This window comes from Kickxella alabastrina, assembly GCF_025024165.1.
Source record: "Kickxella alabastrina strain RSA 675 chromosome Unknown BX661scaffold_1, whole genome shotgun sequence".
In the NCBI taxonomy this organism is placed as follows: domain Eukaryota; kingdom Fungi; phylum Kickxellomycota; class Kickxellomycetes; order Kickxellales; family Kickxellaceae; genus Kickxella; species Kickxella alabastrina.
Window position 1 is genome coordinate 784,659 of NW_026251472.1, and position 12,709 is coordinate 797,367.

The 12,709-nt window shown below is 53.0% G+C and overlaps 6 protein-coding genes across 6 annotated transcripts; 2 read left to right on the plus strand and 4 right to left on the minus strand.

Moving 5' to 3' along the window:
- Positions 1–4: 4 nt before the first annotated feature.
- Positions 5–1,828, minus strand: BX661DRAFT_3455 (uncharacterized protein). Its single transcript, XM_051539095.1, has 2 exons — positions 345–1,828; positions 5–273 (listed from the first exon to the last, which is right to left on the minus strand). Exons 1-2 carry the CDS (start codon positions 1,705–1,707, stop codon positions 242–244), a joined length of 1,395 nt encoding a protein of 464 aa, XP_051395101.1. The 5' UTR covers positions 1,708–1,828; the 3' UTR covers positions 5–241.
- A 94-nt stretch (positions 1,829–1,922) lies between these two features.
- BX661DRAFT_175383 (CAF1 family ribonuclease-domain-containing protein) lies at positions 1,923–3,714 on the minus strand. The gene has a single exon (XM_051534055.1). It carries the CDS (start codon positions 3,577–3,579, stop codon positions 2,026–2,028), a length of 1,554 nt encoding a protein of 517 aa, XP_051395102.1. The 5' UTR covers positions 3,580–3,714; the 3' UTR covers positions 1,923–2,025.
- A 16-nt stretch (positions 3,715–3,730) lies between these two features.
- BX661DRAFT_175384 (uncharacterized protein) lies at positions 3,731–4,615 on the plus strand. The gene has a single exon (XM_051534056.1). It carries the CDS (start codon positions 3,863–3,865, stop codon positions 4,595–4,597), a length of 735 nt encoding a protein of 244 aa, XP_051395103.1. The 5' UTR covers positions 3,731–3,862; the 3' UTR covers positions 4,598–4,615.
- Positions 4,616–4,642: 27 nt separating this feature from the next.
- On the minus strand, positions 4,643–6,001 carry BX661DRAFT_167936 (uncharacterized protein; the record flags this gene model as incomplete). Its single annotated transcript, XM_051533378.1, has 1 exon — positions 4,643–6,001. One exon carries the CDS (start codon positions 5,999–6,001, stop codon positions 4,643–4,645), a length of 1,359 nt encoding a protein of 452 aa, XP_051395104.1.
- A 382-nt stretch (positions 6,002–6,383) lies between these two features.
- Positions 6,384–8,576, minus strand: BX661DRAFT_139353 (uncharacterized protein; the record flags this gene model as incomplete). Its single annotated transcript, XM_051532789.1, has 2 exons — positions 6,384–8,123; positions 8,304–8,576. The coding sequence occupies 2 exons, from the start codon at positions 8,574–8,576 to the stop codon at positions 6,384–6,386; spliced, it is 2,013 nt and encodes a 670-aa protein (XP_051395105.1).
- A 1,046-nt stretch (positions 8,577–9,622) lies between these two features.
- On the plus strand, positions 9,623–12,707 carry BX661DRAFT_175390 (P-loop containing nucleoside triphosphate hydrolase protein). Its single transcript, XM_051534057.1, has 2 exons — positions 9,623–9,772; positions 10,086–12,707. The coding sequence occupies exons 1-2, from the start codon at positions 9,749–9,751 to the stop codon at positions 12,588–12,590; spliced, it is 2,529 nt and encodes an 842-aa protein (XP_051395106.1). The 5' UTR covers positions 9,623–9,748; the 3' UTR covers positions 12,591–12,707.
- Positions 12,708–12,709: the final 2 nt, after the last annotated feature.

The window sequence follows — 12,709 nt, forward strand, 5'->3', positions numbered from 1 at the left end:
AACATGTGAGATATGGATGGTTTCTTTTTTCATTGAAATTTTAAAGTAATATTGACTATAAGTGAAAACGCAAGAAAAATAGCAAGTTTAATCCTTCTTCTTCTTGTCCTTCTTCTCCTTCTTGTCGGTCTTCTCCTTCTTGTCGGTCTTCTCCTTCTTGTCGGTCTTCTCCTTCTTCTTCTCCTTCTTCTCCTTCTTCTCCTCCTTGACCTCCTCAACCTCCTCAACCTTGGCCTCCTTCTTAGACTTCTTCTCCTTCTTGTCGCTCTTCTCCTTCTTCTCCTTCTTGGACTTCTTCTCAGGCTCAGCATCAGACTCATCATCAGAGTCGGCCTTCTCCTTGCGCTTCTTCTCGCTCGACTTGGCGACAACTGGTGTGGAGGTCATGACAACGTCAGCCGAGGCGTTGTAAGAAGAGACGTCCTTCTTCTCGAACTTCTTCTGAGTGGCGTTGGGAGCGCTGGCGCGGTCAGAGCGGGCGGCCTTGGCGGCAAACCGGCCCTCGAGCTGGCGCAGGCGGTTCTCAACCTTGACGCGGCCATCAATACCGACCTCGGCGGAGTCAGAGTCACCCAGGGCGTCGACACGGACGGCAATGGAGGTCTTGGTGGCAGTCAGACGAGCGATCTTACCCTTGGACTTGGGGCCAGCCTGGCCGACAAGTGAGGCGTGGTAGATGAGACCGTACTTGGGTGTGTCGTGCTTGGTCTTGAGGGCGCGGAAAAGGGCCTTCTCAGCACCCAGGATCTGGATGGTCGAGGCGGGGTACTTGGCCAGGGTCATCAGGGAACCGGCGTGGGAAATAAGGCGGGCACCAACGAGCTCGCCAACAAGGGCAGTGAGGTTGGGGGCAATGGCGAACATGCGGTTCTTCAGGTACTCGTACAGCTGGGTGCGATACTCAGTGATCGAAATGACCTGGTCGCAGAGCGCAGTGACGTTGAGCAGATCCTCGTCGCTAATCTCAGTACCCATGGAGATCTCGGCAGCCTCCTTGACCTCAGCCTCGAGCTCCTCGGGCAGAATCTCTCCAAGATCGGTCTCGCTGATGTTCGAGCGGAAACCGGCCTTCTTGATGACGCGCGAGTAGGCCAGGTTATCGTTGATAATCTTGGCCATCTCGGGGAAGTGCCATCCGTACCACTCCTTGACGCGCATCGCGTATGTGTTGAGCTCCTTATCAAGATCGTCCAAGAGCGAAATAGCCTGGACAATCATGGTGTCAACCTTATCGGGCGAGAACTTGAGCTTATAGCGCGACAGCGAGTGCGACAGACCAAGCTCCATAGCGGCCATATCGGCGGCGGACACGCTGGTCAAAAGGGTATCGATCTGGCTACGGATACCACGATAAAGCTCGTTGACCGAGGAGTCGGCAACAACGTTAATGTTGAGCTTCTTGGAGATGGCACTGGCAAGCTTCGAGTCGGCAACAGCCAGCTTCTCCTTCTTCCACTCCTTCTCGCTGACATCGGTGGTCAGGAAGTGCTTCAGGTTCTTGGCAATCTTTCCCTCAACAAGAGCGGTAACCGCGGACAGAGCATCAACGGTGTTCTCAAACTTGTGGAAAGCCTGCAGCTTAACCGACTTGTGCGCGGCAGCGGGGGTCTCGAACTCCTTGTACAGGGAGTCGCCCTTGGACAGCTTGCTATCATCAAGCAGCTTGAACAGCGCGTAACCAGCGGCGGTTTCGTAAAGAACGAGCATTGTTTTTTTCCTTTTATGAATTAAAATTTTTTATATAAAAAAGGGGTGTGTGGAATAAAACAAGGAGAAAAGAAGCAGAAACTAGAAAATAAGAGACTAAATGTTTTCTTTTCATTATTTTTGACTCGAAACAAAATGAATAAAAAAATGTCCCACTGTTTTCTTGTTTGAAGCGCAAAAAATTTTCAGTCTTTTTTTCAGTTTTTTTGGGAAGCAAAAGATCAAAAAAAAAAAGCGTTGACTGGTAAAAAAAATTTCACTAATTTAATCAAAAAATTTAACATTTGCGTGGAAAAAAAGAAAATCAAAATTTAATGATCAAATTTCGGCAGGCCGAGTCTGGGTTTTGTATAGACCATCGCCCTCGTTGTTTTTCTTGTCGGCGCCGCAGTCAGACTCAGCCTCTTCAGTGGCAGCCTCGGTATGGGTACCATCAGTAGTGTCAGAGCCAGGAGCCAGAGCAGGAGCGGCGGCTGGCTTCTCAAACAACGACACCGTTTGACGATACGTGATGGAGCTAGTTGCATAGATTCCAGCCTTAATGAGCAGCGGCTGGCCCGGACGACCCATCAGATAAACCTTGTTCCTGTATTTTGACACCTTCTTCTGCAGCAAATTGCGGTAGGAGGCAAATATATACCCGGTCATGAATGCGTCGTATGCCGCTGTATGGTACATGGTTGACTGCAAGTCGCTGCTGGCCTTTGTACTCGGCGACTTGACTGACACAGAGGAGTCAACAAGTGTTGTCGCTGCTGCTTCCACCTTGGTGACCTTGCTCGGATGCTTGTCGGGCTCGCCAGGGTCGCTGGTCGCTTTGCGCTTGACACCGCTGGATTTCTCCGTAACTGTAACTGAATCTGCAGAATTGTCGGAGCTTTGCTTGGGCTCTGCCTTGGACTTGCTTTGGCAGTCAAGGATAAAGTTAATATCGTGCGAATTAAGGCAGTGCTCCTTATAACGACAGTGGCCGTGAGCAGCAAACTGCTCGCAATAAGGCTTTCTTCCCTCAACAATAGGCAGTACACCAATATCCGCAGCATGCTCGGGCTCGCAAAGTGGGAACCTGTCCTTGAGATGTGCGCAAACGGCATCCTCGCCGCGCACCTTCTGCATATCTTGAACGCGCTCGCTCTTGTGAAAGGCATAGGCCAGAAAGGAGGCTGCACCGGGGCTTTCCATCTCCACAATATGCTTTGTGTCATAGATGCCGCCGGGGAACATCTCGCACAGGTCGTAGACAAAGGATTCGTAGCTCTCGGGCAGCGGGCCAAAAAACGCCTGGTAAACGTACATGAGATCAAACAGACCGTTATGAATGACTAAGGGTTTCCGGGCCCTAATGATATCCAAGAATATCTCGCGAATCAACCCACCTTCCTTGTTAATAGCCAGTGTCTTGACCTCCACAGGCTTGGGATTGGGCGCAGCAAAGTACCTGATACCCTCCCTGGCCTGCTTATTCAAGTCAAATCCGGTTTCGGCCAAAAAGCCAATGGAATTGGCATTGATGAGGTGCGAATTCTGCTGCTGCAAGGTAAAGTTAAAATTATGCACGTTGTAGCTGCTCGGTGCCTTCTCGTAGGAATACGTGGATATGCCCATGGATACCAGAGCGTGGGTTTTGGCGACGTTGGCCATGGCACGGTATTTCTCGTTCATGTCTGTCGCCCGCGTGACCCACTCAGAAGTGTTGAAGCGGAATACCGATGAGGCATTGCTTATAGAGAGACCGGTGAACTCGGTGTCGATGGCGATGAAGCGGGCGGAGGAAATTTGCTGGCGAATAGGCCCAGAGAGCTCCTCGATGTTGCCTCGGGTAACATCGTTGTATGTGGCGGATGTGGCACCAACGTTTGCGACCGGAACCATGGTTTATGAAGAAATAATAAAAAAGGAATATGTTTCAATACAAATATGAAAAGCTAGACGAAATAAACGAAATAAACGAAATGCAAAAACGAAAAAAATATATATATTGAAAAGAAAAATACCAAGAGAAAAAAAAGGTTATAAGCATAATCGACTATTTTTTTTTCTTCCTTGCGACTTGGTGATCTTGAAGGTTGATCGGGGCTTAAGCTTTTTTTCTCTTTCCGCAAGTCCTTTTCATTTCCACCATATTCACACCACAGCAAAAAAGGATAGCAGGAAAATGAGCTTGCGCCTGCATTTCAGACCCAACACCAGCAAAGCAGCGGCAGTCATTCGCCAAACGCTACGCCGACGCAACCACACCAAAAGCACATCGAGCACAGCAGAGGCAGACGCATCAACAGCAGCAGCATCGGGAAACGAGCAAGTGATTTTCACGGCACTTCCAGGAAATGCCGTCCGGCTACTGAAATTCATGTCAGTAGCCGGCTCCGCACTTGCCTGCACAGCGACAGCCATGACTGCCGTCACGCAATCACAAGGGAAACTATCCGACAACGACCTCGGAGTGTTCTCTCTGGGGCTCGCCAGCACCGTCAGCCTGGCATCCACCCTGGCAGTGAGCAAGCTCTTCGGGCCCTTTGTCACCCGCATTACCCTGCACAGGGCAAAGGCATTGGCAAATGTGCAGAGGGCGAAGAGCGGGCTGCCGAGGTTTGACAGTTTGCTCAAGAACGCAAAGGCTGGGGTGACGGGAGATACAGAGGTTGTACTGCAGACACCGGGGCTGCTGGGGTTCAATTCGAGACACACCAGGGTTAAGGTGAATGATCTGGTTGCGTCGTCCTTGCGGTTCCGCACATGGGAGATGGAGCCCAGCGCTGTGGCGGCGCGCCGTGAGCGCGGAGAGCGGACGCCAGTGACGACATTTACTATCCTGTGGAAGTCACTGCACAACTCTCCCAACAAGAACATCATGCAGGAGATCAATGTGCTGATCGGCGGCAAAACCTAATTTTTATTCAAAAAGACAAGCTAAAGTAGAAAAATGAAATAAAACTCAGTCAAACTCGACGGACACGTTGCCATTGACGACGGCGGCCCTGAGGTTGGAATCGCCGGCCTGCGTGCTGTCGGCAGGCCCGTAGGTGCCGGTCTTCAGGCCGCTAAGGTTCTTGTCAAAATGCAGGCGGCTTTCTCCATCGCTGACATCCTCGACCTCAACCGAGCCACTCACAGCGCGCGCGCTAAATGTGCCGTCAAACCCGCCAATAACCCTCAGGCCTACAGACCCAGAGACCGACTCGGCAACAATGCTTGAAGCCTCGGCTCTCCGCACATTCACCGCCGCATCAATATCCCCACTGATCGAGTGCAGGGCCACGCTGGTCGCGACGAAATACCCGTGGATTCCGCCAGATACGGTGTTCACCGACACTGTCTGCGCGCGCACCGGCGGAATAGCAATGCTGCTGATGGCCGCGTTGATGCCGAAGGTGCCGAACTGCATGCTGCGCGCGAGGCCGCGGTCCAGCTTGAGGTTGCCGTAGACAAAAGAGTTGCTCAGCTCGTCCAGAGATGTAACCTCGTGCGGGATGCGCACGGTGATGGAGGCGTAGGCGCACTCGCCCCTCTTTAGCCACTTGGGGCCCTGCACCTGGATGACAATGCGGCCGTCCTTGGTGGTCTGCGTCACCTTGATGTCCTCGGCAATCTTTGGGTCCGAGACGACAACCTGGGCCTCGTACGAGGCCTCTCTGTCGTCAGTGCTGGTGATGTGGATGTCAGCGCCAATGACTCCCACGACGGCGTGCGAGATGCGCCCGACCTCGGTCGCATTGAACGTGATGGTCTCAAGGGCAGGGATTGGGATGGTCGGGATGCAGATGTCGCTGGCGGATTTGTGGAAAAACCCACTAATGCCGGTTGCCGCCAGGTCGCCGTTGGCCAGCTGGCTGACCGCCACCGGGTTGATGCGGCTGAACGCGCCTCTCCATTTGGCTGCACCAATATTTTGGGGCTTGTCACCGTGAGGACGCTTATCACCATGGGGACGTTTGTCATCGTGAGGACGCTTATCACCGTGGGGACGTTTGTCGCCGTGAGGAGGGGGAGGGGGGTGCGGCCACTCATGCCCGTGAGGAGGATGGTGCCAGTTGCCATGAAGGCCCGGACCCGGCCTACTACCTTCCTTGTTCAGCGCACATCCACTGCGCACATGCACCGCATGGAACACCGCCTGAACCACCATGAAGACACCGGCGACTATCAGCACCCGCTTCAAAACACGCCGCCATCCACCCTTCTGGGGCTGCGCGTACGAATACCCGGTTTCAATGTCACCCTGGGGCTCATCTGCCACTTGCTGCTGCTGGCCGTCCGAGAGCACAGTGTACTTTATGCGCTTTTCGTCGCTCATGCTTAATGCTTAAAGACTGGTCAGATAATAAAAGCAGAGAAAAAGTCGATATGAAAAATAATGGTTTGTTGTTGAGTGTCGTTGCTAAAAGATATTGTCGGTCGTTGAGTAGGATTGCGTGAAGAATATAAAGGGCCAGGGGAGGAAGTGAATAAAGAGAGAAAGAAAGAAAGAAAGAAAGGCAGAGGAAGGCAACTTGGATGCTGAAAGGCCCTGGGTGTTTACGAACGTTTGCAAAAACAAAATTGGCAAAAATGCTTGGCGTTTTTTCCGCACATTTAAATGCCGCAAAATAAAACAGTACACGTGAGCTTGCAATTTTGCAAAAACAAAAAGCCCGCGCTATAAATACTTTGATTGATCAATTTATTGAACTTTTGACTCAGTCGAGCTTGAGCCCAATCGACTTGAGGAACGCCTTGTTGTTGGGCTTGCGGCCCAAGAACTGCTCCAGACTCACCGACGCGTCGCGGCTGCCGCCGGGAAGCAGGATCTCGTGGCGGTAGTCCAGCCCAGTCTGCGGGTTGTCAACGCCCTCCTTGAGGAACCGGGATGCAAACATGTCGGCGCTGAACACCTGCGACCACAGGTACCCGTAGTACCCGGCGTCGTACCCGCCCATCATATGTCCAAAGGTAGCCATGCCCCAAGTCTCGACGTCGCCGTTCTTGAACTGCGTAACTTCCTCGCGCAGCTTGTTGTAGATGGCCTTGGAATCAACCTCGCCATTGGTGGTGTCGTGGATGGCCATGTCAAACAGACCAAAGAACACTTGGCGCAGATTGAACAGGCCAGCGCCCTCGTTCTTCGCAGCCACAAGCCGCTTGACCAGGTCCTCGGGAATGGGCTCTCCAGTCTTGTGGTGCACGGCAAACTGGCGCAGCACCGAGGGCTCCCACCCCCAGTTTTCGAGCATCTGCGACGGCGCCTCTACAAAATCACCCTCTGTGCGTGTGCCGTGGAATCTCGACCACTTGGTCACCGAGCAGATCCCGTGGAAGACATGGCCAAGCTCGTGCAAAAGCGTCACCGCGTCGTCGTGCTTCAGCAGCGCCGGCGTCGAGCCCGTGGGCTTGGGGAAATTAGCAACCATGGCCGCCACCGGGTACTCGTGTGACCCGTCTTCGCGGGCATACCCGGCGCGAATCGGCCAGACAGCAGCATGGTTGTACTTGTTATCGCGCGGGTATAGGTCAAGGTAGAAGTGGCCGACAAACGTGTCGCCCGTGGCCTCCCACACCTCATACATGTCCACGTCGTCGTGCCACACGGGCGGGTTCTCCACCTTGATAAACCGCAGGCTGAGCATCTTCTGGTAAATGTCCAGGATGCCGCGCGTCACCTCCTTCATCGGGAAGTACTGCTTGACCTCGTCCTCGCTGACGTTGTGCTTGCGCTCCTTTAGCAGTGTCGAGTAGAACCGGTGGTCCCACAGATACAGGCCTTCGTAGGGCACGCCCGCTGCCTTGTTGTCTGCCCGCTTCAGCCCCTCAATTTCCTTGAGCTCGCCTTGGGCCAGTACGTTCAGTCTTTTTTGCATGTCGTGCTCAAAGTCCATCACCTCCTTTGGGGTCTTGGCCATCTTCTCCTTCAGCTTGAACTCTGCATGGGTCTTGAAGCCCAGCAGCTGAGCTGCTTCGACGCGCAGTGCAATCGCCTCCTGCATCAGCTCAATGTTCTCGGGGCACCGCTGCTCGTTGACGGTCGAAAGCAGCTTGCGTGTCTTCTCCTTCTTGCCCGCCTGCATGACAGGAACCAGGTCGGGGTATTTTGTCGTGACAACGTACTTTTCGACGCCGTCGACCACCTCGGTCGCGCGGCCCTCAAAGTAGTCGTCGGCCAGGCCCTCAAGCTCCTCACGGGTGAATAGAATGCGGCCGTCGTTCTCGTTGGTGTTGCGGCTGAACTTGATGCCCAGCTCTGACAGGCGCTTATTAATTTGGCCGAGCTTTTCGCGCTTTTCGGCGCTGAGTGCAAGGCCGTTGCGGCGGTAGTCCTCCTCAAGCTTCTCGACCAGCCTGCGGTCCTCGGGTCCCAGCGCAGCCATCTCTGCCTGGTTGTCAAACACGGCACGCACGACCTTGTACACGTCCTCACGCATCATGAGCTCGATTTCAAACGCCTAAAACATCGGAGATGAGGTGGACAGCGTGCGAGTTTATTAGTGAAAGTTATAAAGCGGACCGCGCAGTCGAGCAACAGAACCGCTGGGCTGGTTGCATAAGTGCAAAGGGTTAATTCCCACGCTGCGAGCACACCTAAACAAAAACCGATGCAAGGCGAAACAAGCAAAAAAACTCACCTCGAGCTTCTCCTCGGCCTCGGAGCTGGCGTCGCGCACCTCCTTCTTGGTGCTGACGTTCTGCAAAAACGTAATGACAGAGTACTCTGCCCCCTGCGCGTTCTCGCGCGAGGCCAGCGGCACAATAACGCTGCTGAACGTCGGGTTGGTCTCGGCAGCGGCCTTGTCAAGAATCAGCTTGCTCTCGGCAATCATCTTGTCGACCGAGCGAGCAATATCCTCGGGACTCAGTTCAAAGTTGAGCACGGTGCCCTTGGCGGTGGATTTGGTCATGGTTGTCATGTTTCGCGAAAGTAGCTTGCTTGAAATTGTGGAAGTAAATGGTTGGGCAGAAATGCAATAATAGAAAAAGATGGAAAGAAGGGCGAAGAGTGCGGCGTGGAAAAAAAAAGGTTTGGAAGCGATATGACGAAACATTATTATTCAGAAAGTTAAAGATTAACAGCCCTCCTTTTTGTCATTTTCTCGGAGATGGTCAGAATGGATGGCGAAAACAGAGGAGTGAAAACTGGAATAAAAAGGTCAAATAGCACTTTTGTCTCTGTTTCTTTTACAAGCGTGTCGGCCGTCAACGCCCAGGAAAGAAACATAGGAGCTGTCAAAACTCACGCATGCATGCATGCATGCATTTCATCCATTCTTTCATGTAACACGCAATATGAGTATAGATGCAGGCTTGGTTAGGGCAGATTAATATGGTGAATACGCACGCGCATTTACGCATCTATTTGCGCTCGCTTGGGCGGCCGAGGTATGCAGGCCCCATCAGCTGTAACGTGGCTGTGGCAATAACCAAAGAAAATCAAATCAATATTTTTGTGACCATCTTGAATCTGATCGCGCACCACAACAAAAGTGCAACGTCATCGTCGTCAGATGCTGTGATAAGGCCGATTGATTGCACAGCTGCAAATGCCCACTGAAAAACTGGGGGCGAAAGAATGCTGGGGCGGCGGAAAATGCACTCTACCTGCCCAGTTTAGGCCGCATTTTCTTACTGCGGTTCTAATTGGCTTCTGGGCATGCATAGCTGCCCAATCAGCCCACCATCATGCTTGTTTTACGGCTCGGCTCGTGCAGCGATCGATTCAGTGAGTGAAAATTTTTTCACGACAACCCCCCCATCCAATTTTTTTCTCAAAGCGTGCGCTGATTTGGAAAGAGCAAAAAAAAGGGCGCTGCTTTCGCCCCCCCTCCAAGCGGGGTACAGCCCAAGAAAAAAAATTACACGCATGGGCTTTTGCCACCAACAACAGGAAAGTATAGTGAGCAGAATCCCCCTGGCAGCGTCGCCCGCCCGAGCTTTTGCCTTTTCTTCTTCCTCGCCTTCATTTTTGTTCTATTTCCCTCACTTTTTATTTTGGTTAATTTTTTGCTAGTACTTTGCTCGTACTACATATTTTTCTTTTTTTCGCTAGAACTATACCAAAGGAAATACATTAACCATGGTTAACTTCACCGTCGACCAGGTAAGGCTTTGCGACAATACAAAAATATTATGAATTTGAGATTCGTGGCTGCACTCGGCTTTTTGTTTGTTTTCTTGCTTGTCTGCGCTAAGAAGATGGACGCTGTACTACTTACTGACTTTGGTTTTTATTCAAGTCGGCAGTTGCAGTTTTTTTGTCTTTTTTGCGCCGCGCGGACAAGCTGGCAAAACATACCAGCACTAGCAGCCGCGATAAGATTGTGCTACGCGGGTCAGGATACCAAAAAACCTTGTCACTAATTTTACGCCTATTTTGCATTAATTTTGTTTTCCATGCATATCATGTTATCTAGATCCGTGGCCTCATGGACAAGGTTACCAACATCCGTAACATGTCCGTTATTGCTCACGTTGACCACGGAAAGTCCACCCTTACCGACTCCCTGGTTGCCAAGGCCGGTATTATTTCGTCCGCCAGAGCCGGTGAGACCCGTTTCACTGATACCCGCCAGGATGAGCAGGATCGTTGCATTACCATCAAGTCGACGGCTATTTCGATGTACTTCGAGCTCGATGACGAGCAGATGGAGGACATCACCTCCAAGACCGTCGGTAACGGTTTCCTGATCAACTTGATTGATTCGCCCGGACACGTTGATTTCTCGTCCGAGGTTACCGCTGCTCTGCGTGTTACTGACGGTGCCCTTGTTGTCGTTGACACCATCTCGGGCGTGTCCGTCCAGACCGAGACTGTCCTGCGTCAGGCCCTTACCGAGCTGATTAAGCCCGTTGTCATGATCAACAAGGTTGATCGCGCTCTGCTCGAGCTCCAGCTGCCCCAGGAGGACCTGTACCAGACTTTCTGCCGTGTTGTTGAGAACGTCAACGTCTCTATTGCCACCTACCAGGACGTCAACGCCATGGGTGACCTTATGGTCTCCCCCGAGCTCGGTACCGTTGCCTTTGGTTCCGGTCTGCACGCCTGGGGCTTCACCCTGCGCCAGTTTGCTGCCCGCTACTCCAAGAAGTTTGGTATTGACCGCAACAAGCTCATGAAGAAGTTGTGGGGCGAGAACTTCTTCAACACCAAGACCAAGAAGTGGTCGAGCAAGTCGACTTGCGCTAAGGCCATGTCCTCCGACCGTGCTTTCAACATGTTCTGCCTTGATCCCATCTACAAGATCTTTGACACCACGATGAACGGCCGCAAGGAAGAGGCCATCGCCATGGTTGACAAGCTGAGCATTCCTCTTACCCATGAGGAGCGTGAGTTGGCCGACAAGCCCCTGCTTAAGGTTATTATGCGCAAGTTCCTGCCCGCCGCCGAGGCTCTCATGGAGATGATCTGCATTCACTTGCCTTCCCCCGTCAAGGCCCAGGCCTACCGTTGCGGTGGTCTGTACGAGGGTCCCATGGATGACGAGTCCGCCATTGGTATCAAAAACTGCGACCCCAAGGGTCCTCTTATGCTGTACGTCTCCAAGATGGTGCCTACCTCCGACAAGGGTCGCTTCTACGCCTTCGGCCGTGTCTTCTCGGGCACTGTCGCTTCGGGCATGAAGGTCCGCATCCAGGGCCCCCGCTATGTCCCTGGCAAGAAGGAGGATCTCGCCATCAAGAGCATCCAGCGCACTATCCTTATGATGGGTCGCTACATCGAGCCCATTGAGGATTGCCCCGCCGGTAACATTCTTGGCCTTGTCGGTGTTGACCAGTACCTGCTCAAGTCGGGTACCCTCACCACCTCGGAGACCGCCCACAACATGAAGGTCATGAAGTTCTCCGTGTCCCCCGTTGTCCAGGTTGCCGTCGATGTCAAGAACGCCCAGGATCTGCCCAAGCTCATCGAGGGTCTTAAGCGTCTGTCCAAGTCCGACCCTTGCGTCCTGTGCTTCACCTCCGAGTCTGGTGAGCACATCGTTGCTGGTGCCGGTGAGCTCCATCTCGAGATTTGCCTTAAGGATCTTGAGGAGGACCACGCCCAGGTTCCCCTGAGAACCGGTGACCCCGTAGTCGAGTACCGCGAGACCGTCCAGGCCACCTCCGCCTTTGTTGCCCTGTCCAAGTCGGCCAACAAGCACAACCGTATCCATATGACTGCTGAGCCCGTTGACGAGCAGCTCACCAAGCTCGTTGAGGAGGGCAAGGTTGCCCCCACCGACGACATCAAGGAGCGCGGTCGCCTCCTTGCCGAGGAGTTCGGCTGGGACATCAATGATGCCCGTAAGATCTGGTGCTTTGGTCCCGAGAACAAGGGCCCCAACTTCCTTGTCGATGCGTCCAAGGGTGTCCAGTACCTTAACGAGATCAAGGATCACTGCGTCTCCGGCTTCCAGTGGGCCACCAAGGAGGGTCCCTGCTCCGAGGAGGCCATGCGTGGCTGCCGCTTCAACATTGTTGATGTCACCCTTCACGCTGATACCATCCATCGCGGTGCTTCCCAGATCCAGAGCACTTGCCGTCGTGTCGTCTACGCCTCGGCTATGATTGCCAAGCCCGGACTCCAGGAGCCCATCTACCTCGTCGAAATCCAGTGCCCTGAGAACGCCATGGGCGGTATCTACTCGGTTCTTAACCGTCGTCGTGGTCACGTCTTCGAGGAGGCTCAGCGCCCCGGTACCCCTCTGTACAACATCAAGGCGTACCTGCCCGTTTCCGAGTCGTTCGGCTTCACCGCCGATCTGCGTTCGGCTACCGGTGGCCAGGCCTTCCCCCAGTCGGTCTTCGATCACTGGCAGATTATGTCGGGTGTCATCACCGAGCCCGGAAAGGTTAACGACGTCGTGAAGGCTCTGCGTAAGCGCAAGGGTCTTGTTGAGGAGCTGCCCCCTCTTGACCGCTACCTGGACAAGCTCTAATCGAGCCGGTTCTGCGATCGTGTTGTTTTTTCATCGAATAATAATATTGTTTTTTATGGATATCCAACTTGGAATTGAGTAAGATTTAGCGTTGTACAGAGTGTGGTTATTTATTTCGA

Bases quoted from the DNA above. Each gene is read 5' to 3' on its own strand.
- BX661DRAFT_3455 (XM_051539095.1), bottom strand. From the start codon at position 1,707: ATGCTCGTTCTTTACGAAACCGCCGCTGGTTACGCGCTGTTCAAGCTG. The intron at 274-344 runs GCAAGGAGAAGG...AAGGAGAAGAAG, and splicing joins CAAGTCGAGCGAGAAGAAGC to GAGAAGAGCGACAAGAAGGA.
- BX661DRAFT_175383 (XM_051534055.1), bottom strand. From the start codon at position 3,579: ATGGTTCCGGTCGCAAACGTTGGTGCCACATCCGCCACATACAACGAT.
- BX661DRAFT_175384 (XM_051534056.1), top strand. From the start codon at position 3,863: ATGAGCTTGCGCCTGCATTTCAGACCCAACACCAGCAAAGCAGCGGCA.
- BX661DRAFT_175390 (XM_051534057.1), top strand. From the start codon at position 9,749: ATGGTTAACTTCACCGTCGACCAG. The intron at 9,773-10,085 runs GTAAGGCTTTGC...CATGTTATCTAG, and splicing joins TTAACTTCACCGTCGACCAG to ATCCGTGGCCTCATGGACAA.